Source organism: Acomys minous (assembly GCF_964271855.1).
Source record: "Acomys minous genome assembly, chromosome: 2".
Classification (NCBI taxonomy): domain Eukaryota; kingdom Metazoa; phylum Chordata; class Mammalia; order Rodentia; family Muridae; genus Acomys; species Acomys minous.
The window spans coordinates 3,150,311-3,165,753 of NC_140484.1; the positions used below are offsets into that span (position 1 = coordinate 3,150,311).

The 15,443-nt window shown below is 44.4% G+C and overlaps 1 protein-coding gene across 3 annotated transcripts in view; it reads right to left on the bottom strand.

The window, feature by feature from the left end:
- ATRNL1 (attractin like 1) overlaps window positions 1–15,443 on the bottom strand; it is a 566,124-nt gene that overhangs the window by 178,163 nt on the left and 372,518 nt on the right. Inside the window, exon 28 of one of the 3 annotated variants that reach the window (XM_084800217.1) lies at window positions 8,164–8,190. The exons of the other annotated variants lie outside the window; for them this stretch is intronic. Coding sequence (XP_084656343.1) covers window positions 8,179–8,190 — 12 coding nt within the window. The 3' untranslated portion in view covers window positions 8,164–8,178. Of the gene's footprint in view, window positions 1–8,163; window positions 8,191–15,443 lie in introns of those variants that run through there. 3 annotated transcript variants of the gene reach the window in all.

Below are 15,443 nucleotides of genomic sequence, written 5' to 3' on the forward strand. Positions count from 1 at the left end.
ATGTTCAGTTTACAAAACGTGCATCAGCCCCGGGGACAGCAGAACCCAGCCCCTGCAGATGCTAAACCTTAGAATTCTGGAGGTCGCTTTAGGAAAAAGAATGTTAAACTAAGACATTTTGAGCACTAGTTTGGAAGAGACCTATGAGAACGAGGGAATTTTTACCTTAAGTCAACAATTCCATGGCTAACCCAGAGCATGACAGCTCTCAAGGACTCCCTCTCATGGCGGTAGGTATCAGCAATGGGATGAAAGCATCACAGTCACTGCTTAGTGGGTCCTCATGCTGTGCAGAGGCTCAGTCTTGTGAAGTCCTTGGCACAGGACTGGAGAGATGGCCCAGTGGTTAAGAGCACTTGCTGCTCTTCCAGAAGACTGGGGTTCAGATCCCAGAACCAAAGGGTCTGAAACTCTAGCCCTAGTGGATCAGATACCCTCTTTTGGCCTCTGTGATTACTGTATAAAAGCTGTGCAAACAGGGGATGGGATAACAATTGAGATGTAATATGAATAAATTAATAAAATATATTTTTAAAAAGCTGTGCACCACATGCATGCTGGCGAGGTGCTTTGGTATATGCATAACTTCACCATTAATTAAAGGAGAAAAGTTTGCCTAGTACTGAAATGGATGGTCATATTTATTTCTGCATAAAGAAGTAAATCTTGGTTGGGTATTAGAAATTGACAGAACAGCTTCAGTGGTTTGCATAGTAATACTCTGATTTTATAATCATCAATATCAAGAATGCTACTTCCTATAAATATGTAGTAAAAAATGGCCAGAGTGTGGTTATGACCATTTCAGAAACTGTTGGAAATTCTATCCTAACCCTAACCCAAAATTTTGTTTGGCTATCTTTATGAAATTCAAACAGCAAGTTTATAAGCCAGCTATTCTAACCTAACACAACCAAGGAGTTAGTGATTTGATAGTTCTAAGGAGTGACGGTAGGAACACATTAAAGTTTCTGTTTCTCTTAATTAAGCTACACATAAAAATAATAAAATAAACATCCTTAGCAGAACCCTAAACGTCATACATGCATCTTATCTGTCTTTAAGAAGCCCAAATCAGCCCTCTCAGGTGAGGGACCCAGAACAGGAATCAAGGTGCAAGTAACACCCACCGCCTTCTCAAGCTGAACAAGCTGCTGCTGCAGTGCACCGACCCCAGGGGCACAGTGCTGGCAGTCCCTCTGTCAGCCACCACACTCGTGTGACGCGAGATGAGAAGCACACACAGAGGGCAGAAGAGGGCATCACAGCACTCAGCGTTTAAGTATAGGTTCCTTTCAGATGCCACAGCCTTTCAGATGACTGCTGCGCAGTCAAGGTGCGGTTCCCACCCACTGGTGATTCGGCTCCAGCCTCTGGTCAGGCCTCCCCACAAGCTAGAGATCTTTCTTAAGGAGAGAAGTTCCTCCTCTGGCTGCCCCAGGGCTTCAGTCTTTTCTAAATTCTTTTGTAGTTCAACATTTCAGTAGTCTAACAGGCAAAGAACAGGACTTGACCCTGGCAGGCCAGCTGGTTCGGTTAACTTCGGTAAAATTGGCCACTACTGGCAAAACACACCTTTCTACTTCTCAAAGAATTTAGAACAATATTTGCTATCATTTCCTTTCACATATAGATATATGTGGGGCCAGGAGAGCCATGTGACACGGGGCGGGGGAAGGGAGAGCGCTGTCCTGGAGCAAAAGTAAAGTCAAGGTGTGTCCAAACCCCGAATATCTCATCCTGAGACCAGCAGGAGTAAGGACTGCTCCCGCCCCCTGCCCCGCCCCACCCCGCCCCCTGCCCCGCCCCCGCCCCGCCTCACCCCCTGCCCCGCCCCCCGGCATGGGCCTGCGTGTCTGGTGCATGCAGCCTTTCAGCCCTCATCCCTGCTACCCTTGATGTACCCACGTAATCTGGTGGCCAGGTTACAGGTTAAACTTCCTCTCTCCTTATAAGGTCATGTCCAGCAAGCACCTGAAATTCCTCTTCATGCAAATAAGGCATTCCCAGCACCTTGGCCTTGGCCAATGATGTATACACACCCCAACGCCTCCACCCAGTCCCCACGGGTTTAAATAGCCTTTGCTCCCAGAGAAGCCCAGCACCTCAAGTCTCCATCTCCCCTGCTGTTCCTGCCTTGCTGTCCCTCTCAGGCCACCAGTAGTGATCCCCCATCACACAGTTAAGGGAGCAGGAGGGGTGTGGGAAGGACAAAGCTTTAAAGAGACTGTGCAGCTTCTAAAGTCATGGAGACAGAAACTAGAGCAAAGGGAATGCCTTGCACGTAATAAACAAGAACCACTTTGATATTCAAGCTATAATTCAGCTTTTGACTATTTACACTTTACCACTAAGAAACTACAAACTCTTGGTTAGAAACAGAAATAGCAAAACACTTACGTTACCCAGGAAAGAAGTCAATCAATTCATCATCAAAACTTTAATGACTGAATCCCACCCAGGATTAGAACCTTCAGTTATGGGATCACAGTGGCACAATAAGCAACCAGCGGTTCTCAGCCAGGACTGAGGCCAGCTAAGAGAAACTGGTGAAGACCAACAAAATGACAGTGACGAGGAGGCCACAGAAAGCAATGACATGTAAGAACAGGATAGGTTGAGAGACGGTCATGGTTGGCAGGCCTTGGAAGAGGTGAGACTTCTCCACATCGGGGTGGCTACTAAGAGGGCAGAGTGCCTGCTGTGCAAGGGTGTGGACCTAAGTTCAAATCCCAGACCCCAAGGAACCCAGTGCTCTCTCAGTGAGGCAGGAAGCGGAGGCAGTGGAAAACAGCAAGCTGCCCTGTCTCAGACACAGTGGAAGATGCAGGCTGAGATGCAGGCTTGTCCACTCCACACGTGAACAACGGTACGTGCAGACTCAGATTCACAAAGGGACATAGTCTCTGTCTCTCTCTTTTACACACACACACACACACAAACACACACGCATACACACGCACACACATGAGATAATTCTAGGAAGAGAATACCACAAACAAAAATGGGGACATAGGAAAGAGCGCTTGTGCCACAAGGAAAGCAGTTGGGAGAATAGATTGCTAAGCATAACAAGTGCTAGTGCGCCTGCTGAGGCAGCCCACAGAAGACCCTCCTAGGCTTAGGGCAAGGGGTGGGGCTACTGCAGACAGCTGTGCTCCTCTATGGTGAGAGTGCTTATGGGGCCAGTATCTGGGGAAAGCAAGCCAAGGACATGGCTGTGAGGTTGCTACCTTCACCACTAGATTAGTGACGGCATTGACGAAAATAGGGCAGAAAAGCAGCCTGAGAGATAAGAATGGTGCTTCTTAGCGGACATCAAAGGGATGGATACATCTGTCTGGAAGGTGTGGTTATGAGCGAAAGTCGCTAAGATGACGTGAGGGTAGAAGGCCAGCGATATGGTCAGAGCACAAAACGCTCGTGTTTAATAAATAAATGACGTGGGTAGTTTAGGGAGAACACAAAGGGCAGAAGGGAGCATCTCTCAGGACACCCTGAGTCATGAGACAAGGCAATCATCAAACCTTCACATTAGCTATCATAAGCCCGTACAATTGTGAGACACTTTGCAGTCAAGAGAAAACAATTCTCACAATAACTCAGCTTTGTAGAGAGAACAAATGTTATCACCCACAATTTCCAGATGAGCAAATTGCAGCTCAGAGCTTGTGTGACTTCCCCAAGGTAACACAGCCAGTAATTAGCAAATCCTACATTTAAACCCAAGGCTTTATCCCGGAATTTTGTTCATCAATTAAGGTTAATTTATATCATTCTAGAGAAGCTTCCACCCCTGAATATGTGAGTGTGGAGATAAAATGATTTATAAATACATATCAACAAAGAAAAACAGAGCAAAAGGCATTTTCTCTAGATACTTTCATTTACTCCTTCTACACCACATGCATATGTGTTGTAGCACGGCTGCTTGTCAGCCTGTCTGTGGGGACCACCATCGTCGCTGTGGGTGGGTTGGGGATATTCATGGCATTGAGCAGTTGGAGGGCAGAGATGCTGCTAAACAGCCTACTATGTACGCAGCTTCACATCAGCGCAGAGCAGGGACGCGGAGCGACAAGAGCCAGGGTACAGCACCTCTGCCCCACAGAGGTCACCTGCCAGCCCCTCAGAGGGCAGCTCTGCCTGCAGAAGACTAACTCTTTAACACTCCGTGACCATTTGTTACAATAGTTGAGATGACATCAGAGAATAATGCAAACAGAATTTTCAACCTTTTGGGAACTGACATGTGTGTATGGAATGGGGTAGGTGCTGGCAGTAAAACAAATAAGGGCAACACACATTAATTTGGATGATGATGAAACTATAGAGCAGAGGAAAATGAAGGTAAATGAGCAGATCTGGATGACGATATTAACTGCAGTATGCTTTAAAATAGTTAAAAATTGGTTTAAATGTACTGAAATTAAGGAGCACTACTTAAGTTAGTGCTGTGGGACACTGTGAGGCATTAAAATCAGTTGGTTATAGACTCAAGTGTAAAATGTGCACTTATTAAACTCCCAAAGACACCATAGGCGGAAGCCTAGGCAACCTAGGTACAGTGATGACTGTAGAAATGAAACCAAAGGCACAACTGGTCCAGGAAAGGGCTTAATAAACAGGCCTTGATTCAAATGAGAAACTTCTTCCCTATAAATGACAACGCCAAGAAGATGAGGAAACAAGGTGCTTCCATCTCAACATAAAGCGAACTTCAAAAACTCAGCAGTAAGAACCCAGGGGCCAAAGGCCTTAACAGACACTCTGCAAAGAGAATGACGTGCAGGAGGGAACATGGAAATCTGCTTTGTGAGCCAAGGCTGTGGATGGTGGCAGAGTACGCCCAGCAGCGTGCCTGAGGCCTGAGTCCCTCCCAGCAGCAGCCCCGCCACTACCCAAACAACGCAAAGAGACAAGAAACAAAGGCCCAGCTGCAGCCAATGGTCCCACAGCTCATGGGGGAGCGGCCTGCAGCCGATGAATCCTCCAGAAGCTTTGATGAGCTGACTGCTGCTGTGGCCTGGTTATTCCATATACAATTTGGGTTCTTCTTTATTATGATGACCTTGGATGCCGAAAAGATAGTGCTCACCCAGAAAAGGGCCGAGGACCCTGCGGGCAATCTTCTGGCATCCTCTCCCTGGCAGGTGGCTCCTCACTGGCCATGGGCATAACGTGAGGTCATTTTACATATTTCAGTGCATTTGACCCTTTTAACAATCCAGAAACGGGCATTATTGTACCTGCTTTTGTTTAATGGAACAAAGTTCAAAGAACGCACTTGACTGCCCCAAGCCAATGCCATGTTAGAGAAAAAGTAATGAATCTTATCCAAGACTGTTTGACTCCAAGGTATTTTCTAATAATACTGTTATAAAAACCATATACAAAGCAAAACAAAACCAGTGCCACCTCCAGCGGCACATGCATTTCCATTGTGTCTGCTTCATCTAGGCGCATTTCAGTGCAGCTGGACAGGCAGGTGAGAGTGCCTGGGTGGCGTTCTCCCAGAGGGAGGATTTACTGCGAGCCACACAGAACCCACATGGAGTCTGCTGCTCATCAACAGGAGCGCGCTAGTGAGCAGGATCCGGCATCACGTCCTTCTCCCTCTTCTCCCTGCAGTCCACGTGCCCCGCCCACTTCAGATTGTTCACTGCAAGATGCCAAAGGGTTGGCGATCAACAGGCAAACTCACAAAGTGCAATTACTGTCATCTTTAATATGTGCTTTAATAGTATTTGAGGCCAATTTCAAGCACTTCAAATAATGTATTATTATAACACATGAAAAGGTTTTTTTTTTAAAAACGAAACAAGCCTTTTGCTATCATTTTCAGCTTTCTTTTGATAATGTGAATTGATTTTTTAAAAAAAGAGCTCCAACATCGAGGGCTTTGAAGCCCTCCCTCAAAAAGGCCAGAGTCTTAGCGGTCTGCTCCTGATGCACAGTGTGAAAGGCTGCCTGGGTTTTCTCAGGACTTTCCTCCTCAGGGGACCACCCGTGGATCATTTCTTTCAAAAAAAAGAATCCATTGACTGAGCCTATCCTAAAGCTAACCAGCTGAGCTTTCCGTGGGGAAACTGCAGCAAAGTGAGTGCAGCTATTGACCAGCCTCCGTGGTTAAAAATACAACAAACTCTACCCTGTCCGATTCCCCCAAGAATTACTTGTCATCTTTGTGCTCTGCTGGCACTAGCTAAGGCTGCATAGCCTTTCAGGCATGGAGAACAGCAACAACAACAAAGACTGCCAGCGTCTCTGACACACACACACACACACACACACACACACACACACACACACACACTCAGGAGCACATGCATGTACATGCACACACATGTACATATACACACACACTGCATGCATATTTGCACACACATTTACATTCACACACATACATGTACGTATACAAACACACAGGCACACGTGCACACATGCACATATGTACGATCTATCTATCTATCTATCATCTATCTTCTACTTATTTCAGTCAAGGGTAATACAAAATTTCTCTGATAATATATTAAATACATGCTTTCCTTTCAAAAGAAAGGTACTTAAAACTCAATGGCTTAATTATACTAATAATAACATAACATATTTATCTTTCTTTCAATCCAGGATAATTACTTAACAGGAAAAGATAAGCCCTATTAAATGATATAATTAAACTATAAATTATTTTAAAATCACTCAGACAAGCTATTTAAGAGTGCTTAAAATAGCTACGTTATTTTTTTTAATTGAAGTACAAATGAAAATTATGAAAAAGTAAAATATTTTCATTCATATTTTTTACTTTTAAAGATTTGTGTCTGTGTGCATGTGTATGTGTATCTGTGAGTCATATGAGTGGTGTGCTGCGAGTGCCTGTGTGCGTATTCACGTGTGTTTGTGTGGTGTGGTGCGAGTGCCTGTGTGCGTATTCACGTGTGTTGAGTGGTGTGGTGCGAGTGTCTGTGTGCGTATTCACGTGTGTTTGAGTGGTGTGGTGCGAGTGCCTGTGTGTGTATTCACGTGTGTTTGCGTGGTGTGGTGCGAGTGCCTGTGTGCGTATTCACGTGTGTTTGAGTGGTGTGGTGCGAGTGCCTGTGTGCTCCCAGAAGCCAGAAGGGGACATCAGACCCTTTGTGGGTCACCTGGCTGCTTCACAGAAGCAGAGTCCATGTCTTCATGACTGTGCAGTAAGTGTTCTTAACACTGAGGGATCTCTGCAGCCCCAACACGGCGGGGGCGGGGTGGGCGGTGGATCTGTCATCTAAAGGATGGTCAGAGACATGTAAAAAAAAAAAACCAGAACAATAAAATCGTCCAATTAAAATATATTTACTATGAGCTTCATATTTTTCTTTGGTAAGGAGCATAAATGAAAGCACTGTCTGTGTGTATAAACACCTGCCTGCTCCTGTATGTGCGCAGATGTGTAGATCTTCATGTGTGCACAGAAGAGGCCAACCTGGAGCTCACCAGCGAGGCCTGGAATGTGCCTGTGTCTCCAGCCTTGGAGGGGACAGGCGCAGGTACAAACCCCCGTGCTCTGCAGCCTCCTTCTTGTAGAGCTGCACCTTACTCACTCACACACCGCTTGAGCCCTCAGCAGGACTATGCAGGGAGCACTGATTGGACACAACATTGTAGAGAAGTTTTTTCTTTAATTCGCATGTACAGCAAGTTGGTTGGTTTAAAATAAAGGCAAACGGGGGCACAAGTGCATTTAAGAGCCTGATTTTCTCAAGGCACAACATATCCAGTCTAACTATCTGGACCCAGATTTGCATAAACAACACACTTCAGTGAGCACTGATTTTCAGAAGTTTAAACCCTGTATTACTGTGCTGCTATAATGACAGAAAGGAGCATTTTAAAAGTGTAACATCACATAGATATTGTTAACGATCCTATTAAAACTATGAAACAAGTCTTAAAAAGACATATACTGTCCTTAATAGGAAATATATATATAAAAAAACTAGTATAAATATTTATGCAACACTAAAAAGAGTTGACACAAACAGGTATGCAGTGTGGAAAAGCAAATTTTTTCAATTGACAGTCCATCAGGGATCACAGCAATAGTTTGTATCTTAGATTTCATAACAGGCTCACAACAGCAGCAGGCATCCGCCTCCTTCTCTGCCAAGAGAATCTGAACTAATTCACCAGTGTTGCTCAGCATCGCCCCTACAAAGTAAAAAAAAAAAAATCTGTCCCCAGCCTTTCACCAATCTCATGTTCATCAGTCCTTATGAAAAAACAAGATGGTTTCTGTGACTTCACTAGAAAAGTGAATCAGATTAGAAGATGATCTGCAAAAACACCCCGTGAAAGGAGAACTGTCTCCGGTGACGACGCTCACGATCCAAAGGAAAAGGCGCAGCATGGAGCATCACCAGGGTGAGCCTGGGAAGCTCTCTGGTGTAAAGTGTCCTCTGTGGGTCACAGGGATGGGAAGGGTTTCTCACGCTTTGTTGCTTTTTAAATTACAAACTTATATTGAGATAACTTAAGAGTTAAATTCATTTTAAAATATAGCTGGCTTCAGGACTGGAGAGAGCACAGAGCACTGGCTGCTGCCACAGGGGACCTACGCGTGGGTCCCAGCCATCCACAAGGCCACAGGGGACCTGCGTGTGGGTCCCAGCACCCACAGGCCACAGGGGGCTTGCATGTAGGCCCCAGCACCCACAAGGCCACAGGGGACCTGCGCTTGGGTCCCAGCATCCACAAGGCAGCTCCCATAGACCATAATCCAGTTCCAGGTGAGCCGGCACACCTGTCACTCACATTGTGATGCAGGCAGATACTCATACACTCGACATTTAAAATAAGTAGTGATTGTATTTGGATCACTGACAACACATGTGAGGTCAGGGACCTTTCCTCTTATCATTAATAAAACAAATCTACTCATATATCTAAAGAATCTTTAGGAAGAAGAATCTGTTTCTTTTTTTTTTTTTAAAATAGTAAAATCTTTTGTAGGTTGGCTGCATGCCACACATGACTGGGTAACAAGTCATGCCTGCCACATAGAATATAATGTTATTAATGCATTTAAGATTTATGAATTACATATTTAGTGTTCTAAGATCTATGAATGCAATTATTTTATGGTTATAAATTTAGGTGTGTTCTTTGATAACTAGACATGATGAAATATGAGTCCTAGCTGTGAGCATTCACTCACCCACTGATAAGTTAAATAACGTTTCTAACTTCATGAAGTGCTCGCTCTTTGCGTGACAATAATAGCAACACTGGACATAAACATTTCAGAGGTTAGACAGCATGAAGGAGCACAAATGACTGCTAACACGAGTTTGTATAAATATGCCATTTCCTTGCCTCTTTGCAGAAAAAGCAGCACTCCCTGGGGACTTGCAGTCTATTACATACACACGATTGGGTAAAACAGTCAAAAGTGTCTTAAAGGTAGGAACCTGTACAGACAATGTGGGGGGGTGGGGGCTTGTCGAGCTGATGACTGCTTCCATGTGTGGGAGCCATGGACGTGTCTGGTCCACAGTCGATAGAGATCTCCATAGTAACCAACGTAACTACTAAATTCTGTTTTCATCTTTAATTGACTTTTCCTCATCATGTTGTCTAGGCAGGATATTCAAAGCTGAAACTATATCTATATCTCTTACCTGGACAAAAATTCATCTCAACTGGGTGCAGAGATGGCTCAGGGGCTAAAGTACTTACTGCACAAACAGGAGGACGCGGCCTGGACACCCTGCCCCTGTGTACGAAGACAGGCGAGGAGGTGCCCATCTGTGACCTCTGGCCTCTATACATGCTCACACAAGTGATCACACCTGCAGCACACACACACACACACACACACACACACACGTGCACACACATCTGAATGCCAGGATGGATAAGCCTCCTTGTAGGATGAAACACCTTGAGCCTATCGGAAGGCAGAAGGAGGCGCCGCAGGACTGGGCCGAGGCAGGGTTCTGAGGAGAGCCCTTCACCCAGGGTACAAAGGCAGAAATATCAAGTGGGTCCATATTGAATTAAAAAGATTATATATAGAAAAATTAATTCTAAAGACACAAACTACAGAATGGAGAAAACATTTGCCAAACAGTCTGCAGAAAGGATCCAATATACAAGAACCAAAAAACGTAAACAACCCAAAGCAAGTAATCGCACCTGCTCGGGGAGACTTCAAATGAAAAAGCCCAAGTGGCAATAAATACATGTGAAAATAATCATCATCATCATCATCATCATCTCCACCCCTTTTAGCCTTCAGGGAAATGTGAAGGCTATAGCTACACTTGGATTTTGTGCCCCTTAGGCAGAAAGGTGACGTCAAGAAAGCAAACAATGGATTCTGGATGGTGCAGGTGAACAGCACTTATCACTCTGATTAGAAGGTCATGTGGTCCAGCCACTATGGTGAGGTGAGGTGGTCTGGCCTCTATGGAAATCGCTGTGGCAGCTCCCCAAGCCAGGGACATGGCATTCCTGCCTTCTGACCTGTGTGGTTTGAATAGGACCTGAAGTCTTGGCACTTGAATGAATGCCTGGTCCCTGGGAACAATCAGGAGGCGTGGCCTTGCTGGAAGCTAGTCACTGGGGCAGGGATGAAGGTTTCAAAAGCCTACTGCAGTCGCACATGACTCCCCTCTGCTGCTTCCTGCTTGTGGGTGGGGATGTGAACGGTCAGGCGCTCTGCCCTGCCTTGATGGTGTTAGACTCCCACCAGGAACTCCGGAACTGTGAACCCTAAATAAACCCTCCCTTTATCTAAGACCTCAGTCCTGGTGTTTAAATCACAGCAACAGAAAACAACCACTCCACGAGTCTGTTCCTCAGTGATCCAAGTCAGCTCACCTCACATGGAGACACCTGCAGGGCTAAGTTTTGTTTTGTTTTTGTTTTTGTTTTAATAGCACTTTTCTATGCAAGGGTCAAACTGTAGAACAAGCCAGGAATCACTCAACAGGTAAACATATACAGAAAATGTGGTCGCTATGCACAAAGGAGAATTATTTGGCCATTAAGAAAATGAAATTATTTCATTATTAAATGAAATGAGTGGGGCTGGAGGAGGTCATGTTAAGTAGGGTAACTCAGACGCAAAGGCGGAAACCTTTCCTCAGTATGCAGACAGAAGGGAGAAATCAACAGAAAGAGAGCAACATATCATGGACATACACGGGGCAGGGTAGAGGGTAGGATTGAACATGATTAAAACACATTAAAAGCATGTATGAAAATGTCATAATGAAACCAATTACCAGTTACTTTGAACAATTAATATATGATTTTTAAAAGCCAAGCAGTTGATAGATTATAGGTATGAAATTATCAAAGAACAAACCATAGGATTGTGTTTGTTTGTTTGTTTGCTTAAGAGAAATATCTAGGTTGCTATATAAGGCTTCTTTCTGGTTCATATTACGGGAGTTTTAGATACAATTAGGTCCTTACGAATCTGACCGTATCAATGGACTAGTCTTCTAATGAACTGGTCCTGGAGGATGGAGCGTGTGATCGGGCCAAGTAGAGGAAGGCCTCTTGGGACACCTGCTTGGGGTCAACATGTTGCCCAGGTCCCTTCCTGTTAGGATTTGCTTCAGCCCACCTACCTGTGATGTCACTGCCGACCTCCCACTGGGCGTGGCCCTACCCAAGATTACAAAATGGCAGCAGACCCTCCTCAAGGCTCTCCCCCTCCCCTCTCTTTCCTCTCCCCCTTAACCCCTTCTCCCTCCTCCTCTCTTCCTCTGTCTCTCTCTCTGGGGTACCCCTCCCCCCTTTCCTTCTCTCCCCATGATCATTTAATAAACCTCATGTAATATAATACCTGTTGCTTGGCATCTTATTTTTTAAATCATTAAACTGGTGCCGAAGCATCATTAAACTTCCTGTATGCTCTCTATCGTCCATCCGCCAGGAAACCAGCAAGAGTCCCGCCACGCGCTCCCAGCAGCACCATGTTTTACTTCATTATTGGCACCACTATGGGTAGCCAAGTGGCTGAGACACTTAGCCTGCGCCTGGGCCCCGGCACCCACAGAGCCGCGGGGGACCCGCACTTGGGCCCCGGCACCCACAGAGCCGCGGGGGACCCGCGCTTGGACCCTGGCACCCACAGAGCCGCGGGGTTGGGCCCCGGCACCCACAGAGCCGCGGGGTACCGTGCTTGGACCCTGGCACCCACAGAGCTGCGGGGGACCCGCGCTTGGGGTTGTTGTCCTCCTTATAGCAAACAGGCTGTGAGGTCTCGACTTTAAATAGTTTAATGACAAACAAGAACAATTTCAACTTATTGCAATTATGATTTTTATTACAAGGGAATTTGAATACTCTTTTATGTTTAATGCTTTTTGCACTGATGTAAATTGTCAATTTATTGGTTTAATTTTAAACGATTTTTGGTTGTTTTTAAATTTTTATTTTTAAAGCTCTTTATATTATAAGCTCTGCATCTATTTATAATTTAGTTATGTATGACTTGGAAAAGATTCAGTTTTTTTTCTTTTCCACACAACTTTTTAGCCAGGAAAGAATATGTTCTTCTCTTCGGACAGTCTGGTGTGTCTGTTGTTTCACTCACTGTGTCTCTGTATAAAATCTGATCTATATCTAGACTTTAATTGTGCTTCAATTTATTTATCTTAAACTGCACTATCACGTAACAGCTTAGACATGGCAAGCGTTTAACTAATAATGTTAATTAAAAATCAATAACTGAAATTAAGGTATTTCACTATCGTGTCCTTTCCCATATGAACTTGAGGTGTTTGTGTTGTTTTATAGCCTTTATTCCCTCAGGCCACAACAGCCAATACGAACTGAGTGTGACAGAGAGATGTGTCTGCTTGTTAGATGGAGGATGGACGATCTGAAACGCTGCTGTCACCGCAGAACGACGTGGAGGCAGGGCCTGTGCCTTCGGTCAGTGTTCTACGATTACAGGTAACTCACATCTTCTCTTTATGCTTTGACTTGCAAAATAATCGTACCTGAGAGATGTGTACAGTAGTGAGATCTAAATGTGACTGTCAAGGAGATGAGTTAATTGCTCACCACCAAAGGGATTCGTGAAGGCTAAAAGAACTACATACGGCCAGTTTTAAATATAATTCTGACAGCATTATCAATTACACGTTTGAGGTTGATATAGTGAAATGCAGTAACGTTATTTCTTAAAGGAGTATTTTATTTTTGCTTGTGTGCGTGTGCCTCCGGATGCTGCATGAGGAGGTGTCCTCAGGGGGCAGAAGAGGGCCCTGCACTGTGCTTAGCTGGTGGTTGAGACTCTGCCCTCTGCTCCCATGACTTCCTGTTAGAAACCAAGCTTGGGTCGCCTGGAAGAGAGCAGCAAATGCCTTCAATCGGCAAGCCGGCACAGTGTAGTCTTTGTTCAGATATCTCAACTATATAAGTGGTATTTTTAAACTCATCTTCTCATTTTATTAATAATAGACTATGAAGATAATTTGTGAAATAATTTTTTAAAAATTCTATTCAAAGAAGTCCAGGAAGTGGGGACTCTTCCTAAGTACATTTAATTAGAGGAAAAAGGGGATTGGACAAGGGGGGGAAAAGGTCATTAACAACAATCCCTGAGCTTTCTTCACTTTGGAATTCTTGGTTAACTGTTTCTAATAACAAGGGAGAAGGAACAAGAACAGAATGGGCTCAGAGAAGGCATCACTGTGACACAGCGGGGACCACTGTGCTTTATGTTTTAACTATGAGGAGCTGGGCCGGGGAGGTGGTTCTGCGGCCACGGTACTCCTGAGAACCTAAGTTTGGGTCCCCAGAACTTAGGTAAAACCTGATGTGTAGCACACACCTTTAACTCCAGCGGGGTCACACTGAGGTGGGACATGGAGACAGGCTGGGTGGCCTGGCACACACGGTGCTGAGAATTAAAGAACTTGTCACAAACAATATGGAAAGTGGAGACTGAAACCTGGGCTTGTCACATGACCTTCATATGTGCACTTGCAAATAGCACACACACACACACACACACACACACACACACACACACACACACACGCACACACGCACACACACACACATGTGAGGGGGAGAGAAATAAACATATACAACACACAAAAGATAAATAGAAATAGATGAAAGGAGGAAGATCTTCGAAGGAGAGTAACTCTGACAGCGTGTTATACTTTGGTTTATCAGAACACATAATAAACCATGAACATCAGGTTATGCTTGGTCTCTATTGCTCATATTGAAAATTTTCCTTTAATATTTGTAATTGAAAATCAATCTCATTGTGAACAGAATTAAAATCACCATAGGCTAATAAAGTACCTTATGTTTTTTGGTTATTCTATGGATCTACTATTTATATATCTTTTTAATATAAACTAAAAGCATCTGCAGTTTAAAAATGAGCACTCTGAATCTCGGTGGAATGCTCACTCCACGAATTAAGGCTCCTAAGGGAGAAAAGAAAATTGCTGCCCGTGGAAACTAAACGTAATGCTGCATAATCGATTGGCTCACTTAAAGGCATCATCCGCGCTCCGTGATGATAGGGTAAGTAAACAGAAGAGCAGGCAATACAAACATTATAGGTATCGTACTGCACAGTGCAGTCAGGACTATGAAATGGTCACGTTCGAGAGCAAGCAGTATAGACACCATGTTTTATGAGAAGTGTATTTATACAGAAGTTAAGGGGTAGTGTTCATATTAATTATACAAATGCTGAATGGTGACCTACAGGGTGGAACAGAAGTAAAGCAGTCTTTAGGCTCTCCAGGAGCACACACATGTCCCGGTCCTTTAAAAAAGGGAAAGTGAGAAGAATTCCTCTTTAAATGTGAAATGGAAAAACCCAAAGCAAACAGTAAGAAACCATAATCCCTAACAAGTTACAAAATAAGTAAAAAACAAAAATAGTGAAAAAAATAAAAACAACAAACAAGCAAACAAAACAAAAATACTGATGATGAACAACAGTCTCATGAATGTAGATGAGGTAAGCAGGTGGTCTCTCGGCCTCTTTAACTCTATAAAACAAAAGAGAGCTTCAGGATTAGGAAGGAAGCTCTCCACAGTGACACTACCTGGGTGCATGTGCGGCAATGTGTGTACGTGTGTGTACACATCTGTGTATGTGTGAGTGTGTGTGTGTGCACATGTGTGCATGCGTGTGAATGATCTGCACATGAAAATGTGTACGGTGTGTTCTTGTGTGTATGAAATCATATGAGGAACAGCTGTTTACCTTGTACAGAGCTTACAGGTGTCAAGAGAGGCAGACTGAACACAGCGCTCACATGAGGGACGCCGTTCCACGGGAATTTCTATTTCAAAACCTTACCCTCAACAGGTTAGTTTGCACTGGTTTTAGAGGTAAGGCCTTGGGAAGATGGTTGGTGTCTTCACAAAAGAGACCCGGGGCTCGCTCTTCCTGTCCTGTGTGA